This window comes from Natator depressus, chromosome 2 (genome assembly GCF_965152275.1).
Source record: "Natator depressus isolate rNatDep1 chromosome 2, rNatDep2.hap1, whole genome shotgun sequence".
NCBI classification, from domain to species: domain Eukaryota; kingdom Metazoa; phylum Chordata; order Testudines; family Cheloniidae; genus Natator; species Natator depressus.
The window spans coordinates 118892573-118911128 of record NC_134235.1 but is presented as its reverse complement, the minus strand read 5'-3'; the positions used below and the strand labels follow the sequence as shown (position 1 = coordinate 118911128).

The 18556-nt window shown below is 42.3% G+C and overlaps 1 protein-coding gene across 4 annotated transcripts in view; it reads right to left on the bottom strand.

The window, feature by feature from the left end:
- The window catches only part of BCL2 (BCL2 apoptosis regulator), a 131272-nt gene that overhangs the window by 97379 nt on the left and 15337 nt on the right, over positions 1 to 18556 (bottom strand). Inside the window, exon 3 of one of the 4 annotated variants that reach the window (XM_074944967.1) lies at positions 5038 to 5502. The exons of the other annotated variants lie outside the window; for them this stretch is intronic. Within the exon in view, the coding sequence (XP_074801068.1) occupies positions 5455 to 5502 (48 nt within the window). The 3' untranslated portion in view covers positions 5038 to 5454. Of the gene's footprint in view, positions 1 to 5037; positions 5503 to 18556 lie in introns of those variants that run through there. 4 annotated transcript variants of the gene reach the window in all.

Below are 18556 nucleotides of genomic sequence, written 5' to 3'. Positions count from 1 at the left end.
GTGGGGCCTTGGGTAAGGGGTGGGGTAGATCCTGGGTTGCCCTTAGATTCAAAAAGTGATCTTGGGCATAAAAAGGTTGGAGACCACTGCTCTAGAATATGAAGAACAACTTGTTTCTCACCACACAGGCTTTCAGTAGCACTTGCAAAGTAAGAAACAAGAGAAAAACCAGAAGACAGAAATTAGAATCTTTCATTGTGCAAAATCAATTCCAACTGATTTCAGTTCACAATTTGTAGTATAATTTATTAACAGGAAGATGCTAGCCCAGGCCATTCATTTCCTTTCATGGTGGTTGTTATCTGACCACACAAAAGAAAGGAAGGGAAGTAGGAAGTAAAAGCCCTGGCTACTGTACACTTTTTTCAGGTTACAAGATCCATCACAAGCTGTAAAAATCCGTAATGACATTGTCCTTTTGGAATTGCTACTTATATTAATTATGTTCACTTGCTGACACTAAGAAGATTCCCTTATCGTTCTGGAAGTGTCACACAACCACACTGGTTTGCACTCTTTCATTTTTTTAAAGTTACAATTACAAAGAATTTGATTAACATCTCAACTGTCTTAAGATGTAGACCAAACATCCTGTAAAATAGAGTATGGTCTCTCATGTCTGTACAGTGCATCCCAACATTCAGCTGAAAATAGTGGAGGTCTCTCACAGATGCTGCAATGGGGACTAAATAAAGAATAGCATGGAAAGACTAGCAAGACATGTAAACAATGGCAAGAAAACACTGGGCCAAGAGGAAGGGGGGAAATTAAAGAGTCCTTACATTAATTAATTAATGTAGTACTTCTGTCTTGTTTTGGGAGGTCACAAATAAATGAAGTTAAAATGCAAAAAAAAAATAAAAAAAATCACATTTCTTATTTACATTGTTACATTTTTCTTAAATTCATCTGCTAACTTTAAAATTCAAAGGAAAAACATTTTAACTCACATTCCTGAGGAGAGAAAAATTGGCATTACAAGGTGTCTGCATAGTAAAAGAGCACTTGAGAAATTCACTGCTGTACAGAGGGCCAGCATGAGGCCTATGTAGGGCTTAAGGTTTACGTAAGCCGTATTTTGAGAGCCTAAATTGGAATTAAGATGTGCAGAGAGCCAGCACAATGTCTATGTACAGTTGTGACTTTTACCCTCTGACAAACTGGACTGAATGGAGAAGATACGCAGACTTTCTCTACATGAAAACAAGTCATTTTGAAATAAAAATACACCTGTTGTGATTTTACAATCAAATTCTCCCAATTTTATACAGAGTACTATCAAATACACAAAGTAAGCAAAGTGGGGCAAAAAGAGAAAAATATTTTCCTTATCTTTTTCCATTATAATAGTTTTAGGTGTTACTTATGACACCTGTAACTGAAACATTTTAGACCAGTGGTTCTCAACCTTTCCAGACTACTGTACCCCCTTCAAGAATGTGATTTGTCTTGCGTTTCCCAAGTTTCACCTCACTTAAAAACTTACAAAATCCGACATAAAAGTACAAGTGTCACAACATACTATTACTGAAAAATTGCTGGCTCTCTCATTTTTACCATATAATTATAAAATAAATCAACTGGAATATAGTGTACATACATTTCAGTGTAATACTTGAGCCTGTTTTGCACTCATGAGCCTTGTCTGAAGCCAAAGCCCCGCCGCCTGGGGCTGACGCATGTAACTTAGGTTCACAAGGCCCCAGGCAATTGCCCTGCTTGCCACCCTCTAATGCCAGCCCTGTACTTGCAACCTCGCCCACATCCCAAGCCCATCTCATAACCCCCTTGGGGGCTGCAACCCCCAGGTTGAGAAATACTCATCTAGATGAGTTGAGTACCCCCAGGGGTACACATAGCCCTGGTTGAGGACCACTGGTTCAGATTACTTATGATAATTTTAAGTTGATAGTGTCTCTTCAAAAAGATACTCACACACATTTAAAACCAAACTGCTTTCCTGTTAGTTTTGCATTTCATTTCCAAAACACAACCTTCAAATGATATCTAACTAGTATTTCTTCTGACTGAAAACAGGATCTGGATTATAGCCATAATAAAATACAAGATACTTTTCTGAAAAGTCATGTGACAAAAACAAAACACCTGAGTTCTGCAATTTCAAATATTTATGCAGGACTAACAACGTTTTCCTGTTGAAGTGAATTACTAATGTACAGTGCCTTTAAATGGTCGATTACAGTTGGCATGGGAAAAAAAAATATTTGTCTGCTTTTCCTCAGCATAGCACTCCTTATATCGACCAAAGTACAAAGTGTATGGCAATAGATTTTTACTTAATCTAACCTATAAACAGGAAAACCTGTTTAAATTGCAATGATCGTTGGTCATATATACATACACACGTATAGCACGGTCTTTAACCAACTGCTTGCATATCGCATGGGGAACAGAACTCGCAATTTTTTACACCAAAAAAGCCACTCATCTCTACCACTTGAATTTTAAAGCATAATTACCATTAGCTCTCACTAGGAGTAGGGCTTTTCTCTCTTTTTTTAGGCCAGTTAACGGATGAGAGATCCAGGTACATAACCTCAGTTTTTACTGCTGCCATTTACAAAGGGTATGTCTACACTACGAAATTAGGTCGAATTTATAGAAGTCGGTTTTTTAGAAATCGGTTTTATATAGTTGATTGTGTGTGTCCCCACACAAAATGCTCTAAGTGCATTAAGTGCATTAACTCGGCGGAGTGCTTCCACCGTACCGAGGCTAGCGTCAACTTCCGGAGTGTTGCACTGTGGGTAGCTATCCCACAGTTCCCAGTCTCTGCCGCCCATTGGAATTCTGGGTTGAGATCCCAATACCTAATGGGGCAAAAACATTGTCGCGGGTGGTTCTGGGTACATGTCGTCAGACCCTCCCTCCCTCCGCAAAAGCAATGGCAGACAATCGTTTTGCGCCTTTTTTCCTGAGTTACCTGTGCAGACGCCATACCACGGCAAGCATGGAGCCCGCTCAGCTCACTGTCACCGTACGTCTCCTGGTGCTGGCAGACGCGGTACTGCATTGCTACACAGCAGCAGCCCATTGCCTTGTGGCAGCAGACGGTGCAATAGGACTGATATCCATCGTCATCATGTCCGAGGTGCTCCTGACCGCCTCGGTAAGGTCGGACCTGGGCAGACATGGGCGCAGGGACTAAAATAGAAGTGACTGGACCAGGTCATTCTCTTTAGTCCTGCCAGCAGTCCTATTGCACCGTCTTCTGCCAGGCAGGCAAGAGATGAGGATGGCTAGCAGTCCTACTGCACCATCTTCTGCCGAGCAGCCAGGAGATGAGGATGGCTAGCAGTCCTACTGCACCGTCTGCTGCCAGCGAAAGATGTAAAAGATAGATGGAGTGGATCAAAACAAGAAATACACCAGATTTTGTTTTGTATTCATTTGCTCCCCCCTCCCTCCCTCCGTGAAATCAACAGCCAACAATCATTTCGGTGAGGTCTATCAGGGGCACCTTGAAAAGCTTAATGGAGATTCAGTCCTACCTGAAATACCGGGAGGAAGGGATAGCTCAGTGGATTGAGCATTGTGTTGAGCATTGGCCTGCTACACCCAGGGTTTTGAGTTCAATCCTTGAGGGGGCCATTCTGTGTGACAGTTGTTTTTGTTTCTCCTTCATGCAAAGCCACCCCCTTTGTTGATTTTAATTCCCTGTAAGCCAATCCTGTAAGCCATGTCATCAGTCGCCCCTCCCTCCGTCATAACAACGGCAGACAATCATTCCACGCCTTTTTTCTGTGCAGACGCCATACCACGGCAAGCATGGAGCCCAATCAGATCACTTTGGCAATTAGGAGCACATTAAACACCACGCGCATTATCCAGCAGTATATGCAGCACCAGAACCTGGCAAAGCGAAACCGGGTGAGTAGGCAACATCAGCGCGGTGACGAGAGCGATGAGGACATGGACAGTACTGTGGGGGCTGCTGTGATGCAAGTAGCCAACACAATCAAAGATCTGCTGATATCAAGGGTAGTGACCCTGGGAAATGTGCAGGTCATAGGCGATGGCTTTGCTGCAATGGGATTCCCTAACTGTGGTGGGGCCATAGACGGAACCCATATCCCTATCTTGGCACCGGAGCACCAAGCCGGCGAGTACATAAACCGCAAGGGGTACTTTTCAATAGTGCTGCAAGCTCTGGTGGATCACAAGGGTCATTTCACCAACATCAACGTGGGATGGCCGGGAAAGGTACATGACGCTCACACCTTCAGGAACACTGGTCGGTTTCAAAAGCTGCAGGAAGGGGCTTTATTCCCAGACCAGAAAATAGCTGTTGGGGATGTTGAAATGCCTATAGTTATCCTTGGGGACCCAGCCTACCCCTTAATGCCATGGCTCATGAAGCCATACACAGGCAGCCTGGACAGTAGTCAGGAGCTGTTCAACTACAGGCTGAGCAAGTGCAGAATGGTGGTAGAACGTGCATTTGGATGTTTAAAAGCGCGCTGGCGCAGTTTACTGACTCGGTTAGACCTCAGCGAAACTAATATTCCCACTGTTATTACTGCTTGCTGTGCGCTCCACAATATCTGTGAGAGGACGGGGGAGACGTTTATAGCGGGGTGGGAGGTTGAGGCAAATCGCCTGGCCACTGGTTACGTGCAGCCAGACACCAGGGCAGTTAGAAGAGCACAGGAGGGCGCGGTGCGCATCAGAGAAGCTCTGAAAACCAGTTTCATGACAGGCCAGGCTACCGTGTGAAAGTTCTGTTTGTTTCTCCTTGATGAAGCCCCCCGGCCCTTGATTCACTCTACTTCCCTGTAAGCTAACCACCTTCCCCGCCTCCCTTCGATCACCGCTTGCAGAGGCAATAAAGTTATTGTTGCTTCACATTCAAGCATTCTTTATTAATTCATCACACAAATAGGGGGATAACTGCCAAGGTAGCTCGGGAGGGGTGGTAGAGGAGGGAAGGACAAGGCCACACAGCACTTTAAAAGTTTAAAACTTTAAAACTTATTGAATGCCAGCCTTCTGTTGCTTGGGCAATCCTCTGGGGTGGAATGGCTGGGTGGCCGGAGGCCCCCACCACGTTCTTGGCGGCTGGGTGAGGAGGCTATGGGACTTGGGGAGGAGGGCGGTTGGTTACACAGGGGCTGTAGTGGCGGTCTGTGCTCCTGCTGCCTTTCCTGCAGCTCAACCATATGCTGTAGCATATTAGTTTGATCCTCCAGCAGCCTCAGCATTGAATCCTGCCTCCTCTCATCACGCTCCCGTCACCTTCAGCTTCAGCCCTCTCTTCAGCCCATCACTTACTCTCTTCAGCCCGCCACCTCTCCTCCCGGTCATTTTGTGCTTTCCTGCACTCTGACATTATTTGCCTCCATGCATTCGTCTGTGCTCTGTCAGTGTGGGAGGACAGCATGAGCTCGGAGAACATTTCATCTGGAGTGCGTTTTTTTTTCTTTCTAATCTTCACTAGCCTCTGGGAAGGAAAAGATCCTGTGATCCTTGAAACACATGCAGCTAGTGGAGAAAAAAAAAGGGACAGTGGTATTTAAAAAGACACATTTTATAGAACAATGGGTACACTCTTTCACGGTAAACCTTGCTGTTAACATTACATACATAGCACATGTGCTTTCGTTACAAGATCACATTTTGCCTCCCCCCACCGCGTGGCTAACAGCGGGGAACATTTCTGTTCAGCCACAGGCAAACCGCCCAGCAGGAACGGGCACCTCTGAATGTCCCCTTAAGAAAAGCACCCTATTTCAATTAGGTGACCACAAATGATATCACTCTCCTGAGGATAACACAGAGAGATAAAGAACGGATGTTGTTTGAACGCCAGCAAACATACAGTGCAATGCTTTGTTCTGCAATGATTCCCGGCTACGTGCTACTGGCCTGGCATGGTAATGTGTCCTACCATGGTGGACGGAATAAGGCTGCCCTCCCTAGAAACCTTTTGCACAGGCTTCGGGAGTACATCCAGGAGAGCTTTATGGAGATGTCCCTAGAGGATTTCCACTCCATCCCCAGACACATTAACAGACTTTTCCAGTAGCTGTACTGGCTGCGAATGCCATGGAAAATTAATCATTAAACACACTTGCTTTCAAACCATGTATACTATTTAAAAAGGTACACTCACCAGAGGTCCCTTCTCCACCTGGTAGGTCCAGGAGGCAGCCCTGGGTGTATTCGGGGGGTACTGGCTCCAGATCCAGGGTGAGAAACAGTCCCTGGCTGTTGGGAAAACCAGTTTCTCCACGTGCTTGCTGTGAGCTATCTACAACCTCATCATCATCATCTTCCTCGTCCCCAAAACCTGCTTCCGTGTTGCCTCCATCTCCATTGAAGGAGTCACACAACACGGTTGGGGTAGTGGTGGCTGAGCCCCCTAAAATGGCATGCAGCTCATCATAGAAGCGGCATGTTTGGGGCTCTGACCCGGAGCGGCCGTTTGCCTCTCTGGTTTTCTGGTAGGCTTGCCTCAGCTCCTTAAGTTTCATGCGGCACTGCTTCAGGTCCCTATTATGGCCTCTGTCCTTCATGCCCTGGGAGATTTTGACAAATGTTTTGGCATTTCGAAAACTGGAACGGAGTTCTGATAGCACAGATTCCTCTCCCCATACAGTGATCAGATCCCGTACCTCCCGTTCGGTCCATGCTGGAGCTCTTTTGCGATTCTGGGACTCCATCATGGTCACCTCTGCTGATGAGCTCTACACTCACCTGCAGCTTGCCACGCTGGCCAAACAGGAAATGAAGTTCACAAGTTCACGGGCCATTTCCTGTCTACCTGGCCAGTGCATCTGAGTTGAGAGTGCTGTCCACAGCGGTCACAGTGGAGCACTCTGGGATAGCTCCCGGAGGCCAATACCGTCTAATTGCGTCCACAGTACCCCAAATTTGACCTGACAAGGCCGATTTCAGCGCTAATCCCCTTATCGGGGGTAGAGTAAAGAAATCAATTTTAAGAGCCCTTTAAGTCGAAAAAAAGGGCTTCATCGTGTGGACAGGTGCAGGGTTAAATCGATTTAACACTGCTAAATTCGACCTCAACTCCTAGTCTAGACCAGGGCAAAGTGACTAAAATGTATAAAGCGGGAAAAAGCAACTTGAGTGTGGCTGGCTCAACATGCTTATGAGGTGAAGAAGAGGAGTCTTCCTCCCTCATACCCCTGAGTAAAGCCTAGGCCCCAACCACAGTCCTTATGCTCAGGAAACACAAGGACTATGCAAGTCGAGTGCTGTTGTCTATGAGAGCATCTAAAGAGAAGCCAAAAGTAACAAGCCCCTTTGCACAGGCCAGCACAACTTGTCATACCCAAACATCACTCCTTCACAAAAGTTGTGGAATAAATTGTGCTTTTCAGGCAAAGTATGGCTCACACTTTGGATAGAGTTAACTCAGTTCTATATCCCTTTTACAACACTATTTTTGGTCATATTCTTCCTATGAATTTCTATTAGGGGATATATATATTTGATGACCCACACACAGGTCTGTGTTAGACAATATAACTCTCTTCTTAAAAAACAGGAGGCTAGCGAAGAACTAACACTAACATAGCAGCTGCTTTAGTTGCAGGAAATGACAGACCCATTTAAGAACATGGGGTCAAGACGATTTAAAACAAAAAATCAATATAATATGGCTATCAAGAATGCCTGCTTTAATGTTAAAGGCACAAGCAACTACAGATTTAACTCTTACTTTGTTAAACTAATATTTTCTACTACTGTCATTTTAAGTGACTATCCAGATCATCATCAGATTGGGGTGTAAAGCTCGCACACGCACGCACACACATACACACACAGAGGGCCAGCACCAGGCCTAAATATCAACATATATATATTTAAATGGTGCCTTGATCTTGTGCTTGACCTCTGCAAAGGGGGGAATTTTACCCCAGTAAATAGTTATTGGAATTTTTTTCAATCATTAAAAGTGATCATGAACCAAACTGTAAACATGATCATGCACGTTATTCACTGGTGGCACATCATATACAATGTACATCCTATTAAGTGCAAGTTCTGCAGTCTCTAGTGACTTTGACTCCCACAGATTGACTGTATGGATGTAGACTGCAGGACTGGGTCCTAGCACACTACATCAAATATTAACATGCACAATTAGAGGTCTGTGCTTGTCATCCTGATTTAATTCCCATTGCATCATTTACTAGGGTACTAATGTTATCATAATCACTGAAATGAATAGGGGAAGGAAGATCAATGCATTTTTTATTCCTAGGCTTTAGGAGTTGAATGTACCCAGAACTCCACTCTGCCCTGAAACAAAAGTGGAACAACTAATTATGTAGGTATTTTTGTTTGTTTTCTAAATCCTGCTAAAAAGATTGTTGTTCATAAAGATCAAGTTAATTCATAATTTGAAAATCATTATAGGCCTGATCCAAACTCCATAAAAGTCAATGGAAAGTCAGCCCCTAAATCACAAACTATTTAGATATAATTAATAAACATTTAATACTCTAAATTAGCTGCCACTTAGGGTAGGACCCATTTCTACTATGTTAGAACCCTCCTCTCCAAAGCATTCAGCTACTTTTCCATTCAATTTGTGAGCAAGTATGGTATTCTAACACACCATAGATTAAATGGAGGTATTACAGGAACAGAACCAGTAAGAATGGTTTGTCCCCTAACTGCTATCTCACAATCTACACCCAGTACTTTAGTACCATCCTATTGTAAAATGTAAAAGGTTAAAGTTACAGTCCATGAAAATCTCTTGTTTGCCTGGTTGTCATAAACATATAGAGGGAAAAGGAAACATTTCACACATCATCTTTTCCGCTCCTAATACATTTTCAATTTTCTATTGCAGTCTTTGTTTGGCCATGTATCTCTGATAAAGGGTTACTATAGTCCCACTATGCTGCATAATACTTTCCCTTCCTTTTTCTGTAAGCTTCCTCATGACAGAGAGTACATGTCTTTGGCCTTAAGGAGAGAACCTAAATGTACTGTCTCTAGGAAAAAGTGTCTTTAAAATGTTAAGAACTGTATTTTTTTTTCATAATCATCATGACCCTATGCATGTACATATGCATGCACACAAACTCACATACAAATTAAATATACCTATTTATAGAGCTGTATGATTTTCATTGGCACAAATGTTGACAAAAAACTCTCCTGATAGATTAAGTTTGCATGGTTTCATATCCCTTAGCTTTGCTTTGAGTTCCATGGTTGTGTAACACCCTATTATTCTTACCACACCTCTCAAAAAATCCAGCTCAGCATATCACTGATTAAACTGGCTGGTTTACATTATTGAACTCATCAGCAAATCCTGTGAGTTTTGCAAAGAGATTGGTGAATTTTGCCGGTTTTGTAACAATCCCCTAGCAATACAAATCAGACTGGTTCGGGTGAAATCTTTCACTAAATGCCCTCTTTTTGCTGTCTGTGAGGTTCGACATGCTTTGAAAAGGATTGGTGAAAACTTCTCACGAAGTGCAGCCAGTTATACTGTTGGGGCCATAGTTAGGCAAATACAAATTCCAATAAAATTTGTAAATAGCACTAGTCACCTAACCTTCCTAGTTAAATACACATCAATGTCTATGGACCCGATGCTGTGAGATGCTGAGTGCCTTCTGTGAGGTGCTGATTGTACTCAGATCTCAGGAAGTTCATAGGAAATGAAAGCGCTTAAGGACCTCATCAACCCACCATCAACCTCAGCCTGGACCAGTCCACACAAGAGATCCACTTCCTGGATACTACAGTGCTAATAGGCGATGGTCACATAAACACCACCCTATACCAGAAACCTACTGACCGCTATACTTACCTACATGCCTCCAGCTTTCATCCAGACCACACCACACAATCCATTGTCTACAGCCAAGCTCTACAATACAACCGTATTTTCTCCAACCCCTCAGACAGAGACAAACACCTGCAAGATCTCTATCAAGCGTTCTTACAACTACAATACCCACCTGCTGAAGTGAAGAAACAGACCGACAGAGCCAGAAGAGTATCCAGAAGTCACCTACTACAGGACAGGCCCAACAAAGAACATAACAGAACGCCACTAGCCGTCACCTTCAGTCCCCAACTAAAACCTGTCCAGCGCATCATCAAGGATCTACAACCTATCCTGAAGGACGACCCATCACTCTCACAGATCTTGGGAGACAGGCCAGCCCTTGCTTACAGACAGACCCCCAACCTGAAACAAATACTCACCAGCAACCACACACCACACACCAAAAACACTGACCCAGGAACCTATCCTTGCAACAAAGCCCGTTGCCAACTGTGTCCACATATCTATTCAGGGGACACCATCATAGGACCTAATCACATCAGCCACACTATCAGAGGCTCGTTAACCTGCACATCTACCAATGTGATATATGCCATCATGTGCCAGCAATGCCCCTCTGCCATGTACATTGGCCAAACCGGACAGTCTCTACATAAAAAAATAAATGGACACAAATTAGACGTCAAGAATTATGACATTCAAAAACCAGTCGGAGAACACTTCAATCTCTTTGGTCACTCGATTACAGACCTAAAAGTTGCAATTCTTCAACAAAAAAACTTCAGAAACAGACTCCAAGGAGAGACTGCTGAATTGGAATTAATTTGCAAACTGGACACCATTAAATTAGGCTTGAATAAAGACTGGGAGTGGATGGGTCATTACACAAAGTAAAATTATTTCCCCATGTTTTTTTCCCCCCTACTGTTCCTCACACATTCTTGTCAACTGCTGGAAATGGCCCATCTTGATTATCACTACAAAAGGTTTTTCTTCTCTCCTGCTGGTAATAGCTCACCTTAACTGATCACTCTTGTTATAGTGTGTATGATAACACCCATTGTTTCATGTTCTCTGTGTATATGTCTATCTTCCTACCATATTTTCCACTGCATGCATCCGATGAAGTGGGTTTTAGCCCACGAAAGCTTATGCTCAAATAAATTTGTTAGTCTCTAAGGTGCCCCAAGTACTCCTGTTCTTCTCACAAGGTGAGACACTCATTACCTCACAGATTTGGGGCCATGGATTTGTTCTGTTTATACAGCATCTAACACAAGAGGGTCCTGGTCTATGAGTAGGGCTCTTAGGCATCATAATAATTCAAATAATAAATAATAATACTAATAATAAGACCCTATGAGCCAGATCTCTATGCGTCACTCCCAAGTGGACTACCCCTAGGGAATCCCTAGCTAGTTTAGAGCTGGTATATCCAACTCTGCTCCGCCCCTTTCCATCCCCCATCTGGCTTAGTGAGAATTCCGGGGTGGGAGGAGGCATGGCAGGATTGCAGTGAGCTCCAGCAATCTCTTGCTGGTGTAACAGCCTTTATAGAGCTAGTACAAGCTGGTATAATTTTAAGCAACCCAGAGGCTGCTCTAATTTAAGATGGGCCCAAACCAATCTCCAGCAATATAAAGTAACAGGGGAACAAAAGTGGCATACAGCCACCTTTACTCCCTCTCTTCTCTTGAGTCCTGTAGTGAGCTCAGTTGAGCTGGACCAGAGGATCAGAATGCAGAAAGGGTATTACTTATATCAAGTAAAAGACTAGTAAACTGAAAACCCACGAGGCATATAACAGCTTACTGCCAGACTTTTCAAAATTTAAGTGTTGATTGTTCAAAATTTATGTCTAGATTTTCCTTAAGAATGCAATTTCCTGGCACATGGTAAAACTCACTTTTAGACCCACATGTCAACACAGCAGGCATCCTGTTTCAAATGTTATTATGGAAATACTACAGTGTTCTGTGCCAAATCTGTCCAAATTAAACCAAGGGGAATGGAAATACTCTCCCTGGATAGGAGGTGGTTGCACGAGGTGGGCTTGTTTACATGGAGAGTAAAAGTTACAGAGAATATAAAAACAGATACATCATAATATTGTAGAAGAAGTTGAATAACATATCATTCAGCCTGTGTACTGTGGAAAGAACACTAAGGTCATGGCTAAAATAAGACCAGTGACTGTTTGATAATAGAAACAAGTAGGAGGTAAAACTGGAGAATTTTCCACTTTTTTTTTTTTTTAAGTGACACTGTCAGATTAAAACAAGTTTTGTTTTTAGGGTTTTTCTTTTTTTTTTGTCAAAGCAAATGTCCTTGCCTGTGTTGCTATGGGTCTGATGCAGAGCCCATTGAGTCTGTGGGAGTCTTTCCATTGATTTCAAAGGGCTTTACATCAGGCTCTAGTGCCAGTACAATACGAATGCCTATACTAGCCAATATTATTAGTTTTTTATGTTTTGCGTCATGCTCAGTTTGGAAAATGAAAAAACAATACTCTGCTGAATTTTTGTTTCTAGCCAGTTTCACTTTCTGGTTCAACTGCCCAATCCTGTTCTCACAGAAGTCACTGACTTCAAAGGGTCTAGTTGTGTGCACAAAGGTAAGTATGTGTATTTGCAGGATTGGGGCCTAACATAATTCAGGGGTTGAATTTAAAGTTATATATACTGTCAATACATTTTGAAACACAAAGTTTGAAAAATATTTCCGGTTCGTTTATCCACCAGGTATTATGTTTCCTCTGCAAGGATTTGACATCACTAACACTGAAAGCATAGGGAACGCAGATTCCTGCTCTGCTGTAAGGGTAATCTGGTGTCAGCAATTCCCCTAGGAGAAACATAGAACGCTGAACTCAGGCCTTGACAGGCTGGGTTTTCTTATTTATTTGTTGTATTTGTTTGTTTAAGAAAACAACTCTTTCATCTTACTGTGAAAATGTATCTGTTTGTAATTTCAAGGCTACATGTGTTTGAATAACTAAAGGTCTTAATTTTTTTTCTTTAAAAAATAGTTACTTTAAAAGCATTTCCTATAAGTGTTAAAGGTTTGAAACCTTTGCCAGTGGGAATAAAATAATTAGGATTCAGATACTGTAACCTATATATATATACATACACACACACACACACGTATATATACACACACACTGGAAAGTATTTCAAATGTTACTGGATATATAAATTCATGCATTTTTGTATTATATTTTATTCACCCTTTAATAAAGTTACAGTAATAGATCTATAACAAAAAGTCAAATAGGCAAGAATTATAAAATTCTCATAATTACGAAAAGCTCAACTTGAATCCCCAACAGCATAGTTGACAATAACACCATAATGACAAAAAGAAGAAAAGAAAACTTAGCAATTCAAAGACAAAAGTCAGAAGGTAATCACAATTCATTTGGGCATACAGATACATAGATAATCAATTTGGATCAGGGATTTCAATGTTAAAAAAATTAAATGCTAAAACCTCATATTATCAAGTCCATGTGCTAGAGACTCTCAGGTGCACCCAAGGAAAGGGAAACCACAAAGGAGCCTGTTCTATGCCAGCCCCAGCACACTTTAGAACCTTGTGGACTACTCTACAGTATTCTGAACGGTAACAGTTCGCAAGAGGCATCTGCCAGCTATGGACTGCAAGAGCTTTATATATGCTGGTTATGCCATTGACACACCCCTTATACCAGATGCTGCTGCAGGGAAAGAGACATAGGAGCCAGCTATGCCAACTCTGCTGGCTGCTTTCCAGCCCTTTTGTGCCACCAGAATAGTGCAAGAGATTGGATTGTAGCATGTGTTTTACTTCTTTTTTTGATAAAGAGAATTAAATACATTCTACACAATGGCCACCTGTTATTTTCACACCTAGGGCTTGCATGCAATAGCATATAATGTTACTAGCCCTCAAGAATAGCACAGTATTATTTTGGGACAACACTAAAGATAACTTGAGTCTTGACTAATGGCACTGGCGGCAAAAAAAAAGTAGTGGGGGAAGTCTGCTGCCATTTCTTTCTGAGCAGGAAGCTGGAAAAGCAAGATCTTCGTATGGGTATGGAGGCAAAATTAAGCATTATGGCATTATTTAATATTTGATTAACAAACAATGGTTCATCTCCAAGATAGGTCATCGAGCCCAAGGTATGTTGTTATAAAACAAACACCGAACTGGCTGATTAATCTGATCCCAGGGGAGTTACTCAGAAAGGAACCTCAGGTCTATTCTCGACAGTGATAGCTGGTGTTTGTTTATTGCATTCCAGCTATTAGAGGCTGCAAACCAAAGAGCCTGCCTCCCCTTGTCAGTTTTATCTCTAGGACACTTATTAAAATTAATAGACTGGTTTGAGCACAGGATAAACATATAGTCTGTATCAGGAAATATAGATAAAATAAAATAAAGAACAAATTTTCTCCAGCCAAACCACGAACCCATCCCATGGCTCCTGCAAAGGATATATTTCTCTTAGTGGAAGCAATCATCCTTGGAAGATTAGAAAAAGGTAAAAGGGGAGGACTTGACAGGTTCTCCCATTGTTTGCAAGTCGCATAATGAAAAGCAGAGTGAAGAGCAGTCATGAGCTTCTGACTCACAACAATAAAGCACCAAAGATTTCGTCTGCTGATTATTCACTGAGGATGAAACATGGCTTTAACAGCTGGAATCCTTAAACTAAATAAGAGACACAGTGGAACCACAAAAATTCTAAAACAACTAAGAAACCTCCCAACTTTCATGCAAATGGTCACTGTTGAATGCACCTGTCTGATAGCTGCTGTAAGTGACTCACTGAACATGAAAAAACAACGAGGAGTCCTTGTGGCACCTTAGTTAGTCTCTAAGGTGCCACAAGGACTCCTCATTGTTTTTGCTGATACAGACTAACACGGTGAAACCTGTCACTGAACATGCACGCTTAGACCAAAATTTTAGAACCTCCAATGTTGCCTGCCACTTCTTCATAGCAATGCTATGTTCCACAGCTAAACAATTCAGGATGCTTTTAGTGCTCCCTGTTTAACTGTAGCTCCCAATAGTCTTAGAATCCTAGGGTGAAATCCTGAACCCACTGAAATCAATAGGAGTTTTGCCACTGACTTCAACGGGTCCAGGATTTGATACCCCTAGTCTAAAATAGAATGGTAGAATCCTCTACTGAAGCTGCTCTGAAGCCAATGATGAATTACTACAGCATTCTGATGGAATTCCAGGGTGCGTCATTTATTTACATTCTGCCTGCCATGTGAAGTTTCAAATGAACACAATAATTTTCATGTCCTGTCCTAAACTGCTGTTTAGTGATGCTGTGTACTGCTGAAGGATTACCACCTTCCATTCTAGAAGCAAATGAATTTAAGAGGTGAGCAAATTAGTTCTCTCCTATAAAATGTAAAATAGTATTACTATTTGACACTACAGAGAAGTATATTTGAGACAATAAAGAAATGGGACAGGTCGAACGATAGTTTGAAAATGATGGACACACTAGTGCTGATTCTCAGTTACTCTAAGGACCCTTTACACCATTCAGGGAAGAGATCAGATTCATAGCTAGTATAAAATCTCACAGCTCCTGACAATATATACCAATTGAAGATCTGCCCCGGTAGTATAAGAGGCCATAAAGTTGGAGTAAATGACTTTTATACTTTACTGGCTTCCTATTCATTTCCAAGTGCAATTCAGGCTTTTGATTTTGATCTATGAAGTGTTATATGGCTTGAGTCCTGGTTATCTCACAGACTGCCTATGGCCTACAAATATACCACTGCAACAGAGATCAGCTGAGGCAACTTAGCCAACAGTCCAGTGGTGGGCAACCTGCGGCCTATCAGGGTAATCAGATTGCAGGCCGCAAGACATTTTGCTGACATTGACGGTCCGCAGGCATGGCCCCCCCACAGCTCCCAATGGCCGCAGTTCGCCGTTCCCAGCCAATGGCAGCTGTGGGAAGCAGCAGGCCATAGGGACATGCTGGCTGCCGCTTCCCGCAGCGCCCACTGGCCAGGAACAGAGAACCGCGGCCACTGGAAGCTGCTGGGGGCAATGCCTGCAGACAGTCAATGTCAGAAAAATGTTTCACAGCCCACAATCAGATTACCCTGATGAGCCGCAGGTTTCCCACCACTGCAATAATCCCTAAACTGTATGTCAGAGGTGAGCAGTTCCCAGGTGATCTCAGTGGATAGTTCTTGACCGTGTCTGACCTAACTTACATTTGCAGATTCTTGAGGACACAGTCCACTGCTTATTTTTATTCAGAATTTGGCAGTAGAGTGCTTTGGGGTGTTTTTAATTTTGTTTTTAAATGTCATTAATTGAATTTAATTCTGTACATCCAACCTGAGATGTTTTTCTAACTGGGTACATTTTATTTTTAAAAAATAAATAAATCAAGAATAAAATGACTTGTAGAAGTTGTTTTTTAAGGAAATAATCCTTTAGTTTTTTTTTAAATAAGATATAAAGCACTCTCCTACATTCTGCATTGCAGTCTCTAAGTATTCTCATAGGCTTTAAGGACAAAAGGGACCATCATGGTCACCTAGTCTGACCTCCTGCACATCGCAGGTCACAGAACCTCACCCACCCGCTCCTGTAATAGACCCCTAACCACTGGCTGAATTACTGAAGTGCACAAATCATGGTTTAAAGACTTCAAATTACAGAGAATCCACCATTTACACTAGTTTAAACCTGCAGGTGATCCATGTCCCATGCTGCAGAGGAAGGTGAAAAACCCCCAGGGTCTCTGCCAATCTGACCTGGGGGGAAATTCCTTCGCGACCCCAAATATGGCCATCAGTTAAATCCTGAGCACATGGGCAGAACCCATAAGCCAGACCCTGGAAAAGAATTCTCTGTAGTAACTCGGGCACTCCCCATTTAGCGTCCCATCACTGGCCATTGGAGATATCTGCCGCTAGCAGTTGCAGTTCAGCTACATGGCATTGTTGGCAGTCTCATCATACCTTCCAGTCCATAAACTTATCAAGCTCAGTCTTGAAGCCAGTTAGCTTTTTTGCCCCCTCTATTCCCCTTGGAAGACTGTTCCATAACTTCTCTCCTTTGATGGTTAGAAACCTTTGCCTAATTTCAAACCTAAAACTTGTTGATGGCCAATTTATATCCTCTTGTTCTTGTGTCCACATTGGTGCTTAACTTTAATAACGCCTCTCCCTCACTGGTATTTATCCCTCTGATGTAGTTATAGAGGGCAATCATACCTCCCAACTGCCTTCTTTTGGTTAGGCTAAACAAGCCACACTCTTTTTGCGTCTCCTTTGAATAAGGTAGGTTTTCCATTCATTATAACATCCTAGTGGCCCTTCTCTACACCTGTTCCAGTTTGAATTCATCTGTCTTAAACATGGGAAATCAGAATTGCACACGGTATTCCAGATGAGGTGTCACCAGTGCCTTGTATAATGGTACTAACACTTCCCTGTCTCTATTGGAAATACCTTGCCTGCATTAGCCTTTTTCATCACACTGGCGCTTAGTCATCCTGTGATCAACCAATACATGCAGGTCTCGCTCCTTCTCTGTCACGTCCAACCGATACATCCCCAGGTTATAGCGAAAATTCTTGTTGTTAGTCCCTAAATGCATGACCTTGCACTATTAAATGTCATCCCATTTCTATTACTCCTGTTTACAGGGTGATCCAGATCATCTTATATGATATTCCAGTCCTCCTCTGTATAGGCAATATCTCCCAATTTTGTGTAATCTGCAAATTTTATTAGCACACTCCACTTTGTCAGTAATAAAAATGTTAAATAAGATTGGTCCCAAGACCGATCCCTGAGGAACTCCACTAGTAACCTCCCTCCAGCCTGACAGTTCAACTTTCAGTATGACCCGTTGTAGTCTCCCCTTTTAATTCTCATATTAATCCCCATCTTCTCTGATTTAACTAATAATTTCCCATGTGGGAACTGTAACAAATGCCTTACTCAAATGCAAGTAGATTAGATCTACTGCATTTCCTTGGTCTAAAAAGTCAGTTATCTTCTCAAAGAAGGAGATCAGGTTGGTCTGGCACAATCTATCTTTTGTAAAACCATGTTGTGTTTTATCCCAATTACCATTAACTTCTCTGTCCTTAACTACTTTCTCTTTCAAAATTTGTTCCAAGACCTTGCATACTGTTGAGGTCAAACTAACAGGCCTGTAGTTTCCCAGATCACTTTGTTCCCTTTCTGAAAAATAGGAACTATATTAGCAATTCTCCAGTCATAGGATACAACCCCCGAGTTTACAGATTTATTAAAAGTCCTTGCTATTGGGCTTGCAATTTCATAAATCAGTTCCTTTAATATTCTTGGATGGAGATTATCCAGCCCCCTCAATTTAGTCCCATTAAGCTGTTTGAGTTTGACTTCTACCTTGGATGGGGTAATTTCTACCTCCATATCCTCATTCGCCACCCTGCCACTACCCCTAAACTCTTCATTAGCCTCATTAAAAACTGAGGCAAAGTATCAGTTTTGGTGCCGGGCTGGGCCTAGATTATTTTTAATCTCCACCCCATCCTCAGTGTTTAGCAGTCCCACTTCTTTCCATCTTATTTGTACGGTTATAGGACCTTTTACTATTGGTTTTTATCCCCTTTGCAAGGTATAACTCTGCTTGGCTTTTGGCAGTTCTCACTTTATCTCTACATTTTCTGACCTCCAAGAGGTAGCTTTCCTTGCTGATTCCTCCTATCTTCCATTCCTTGTA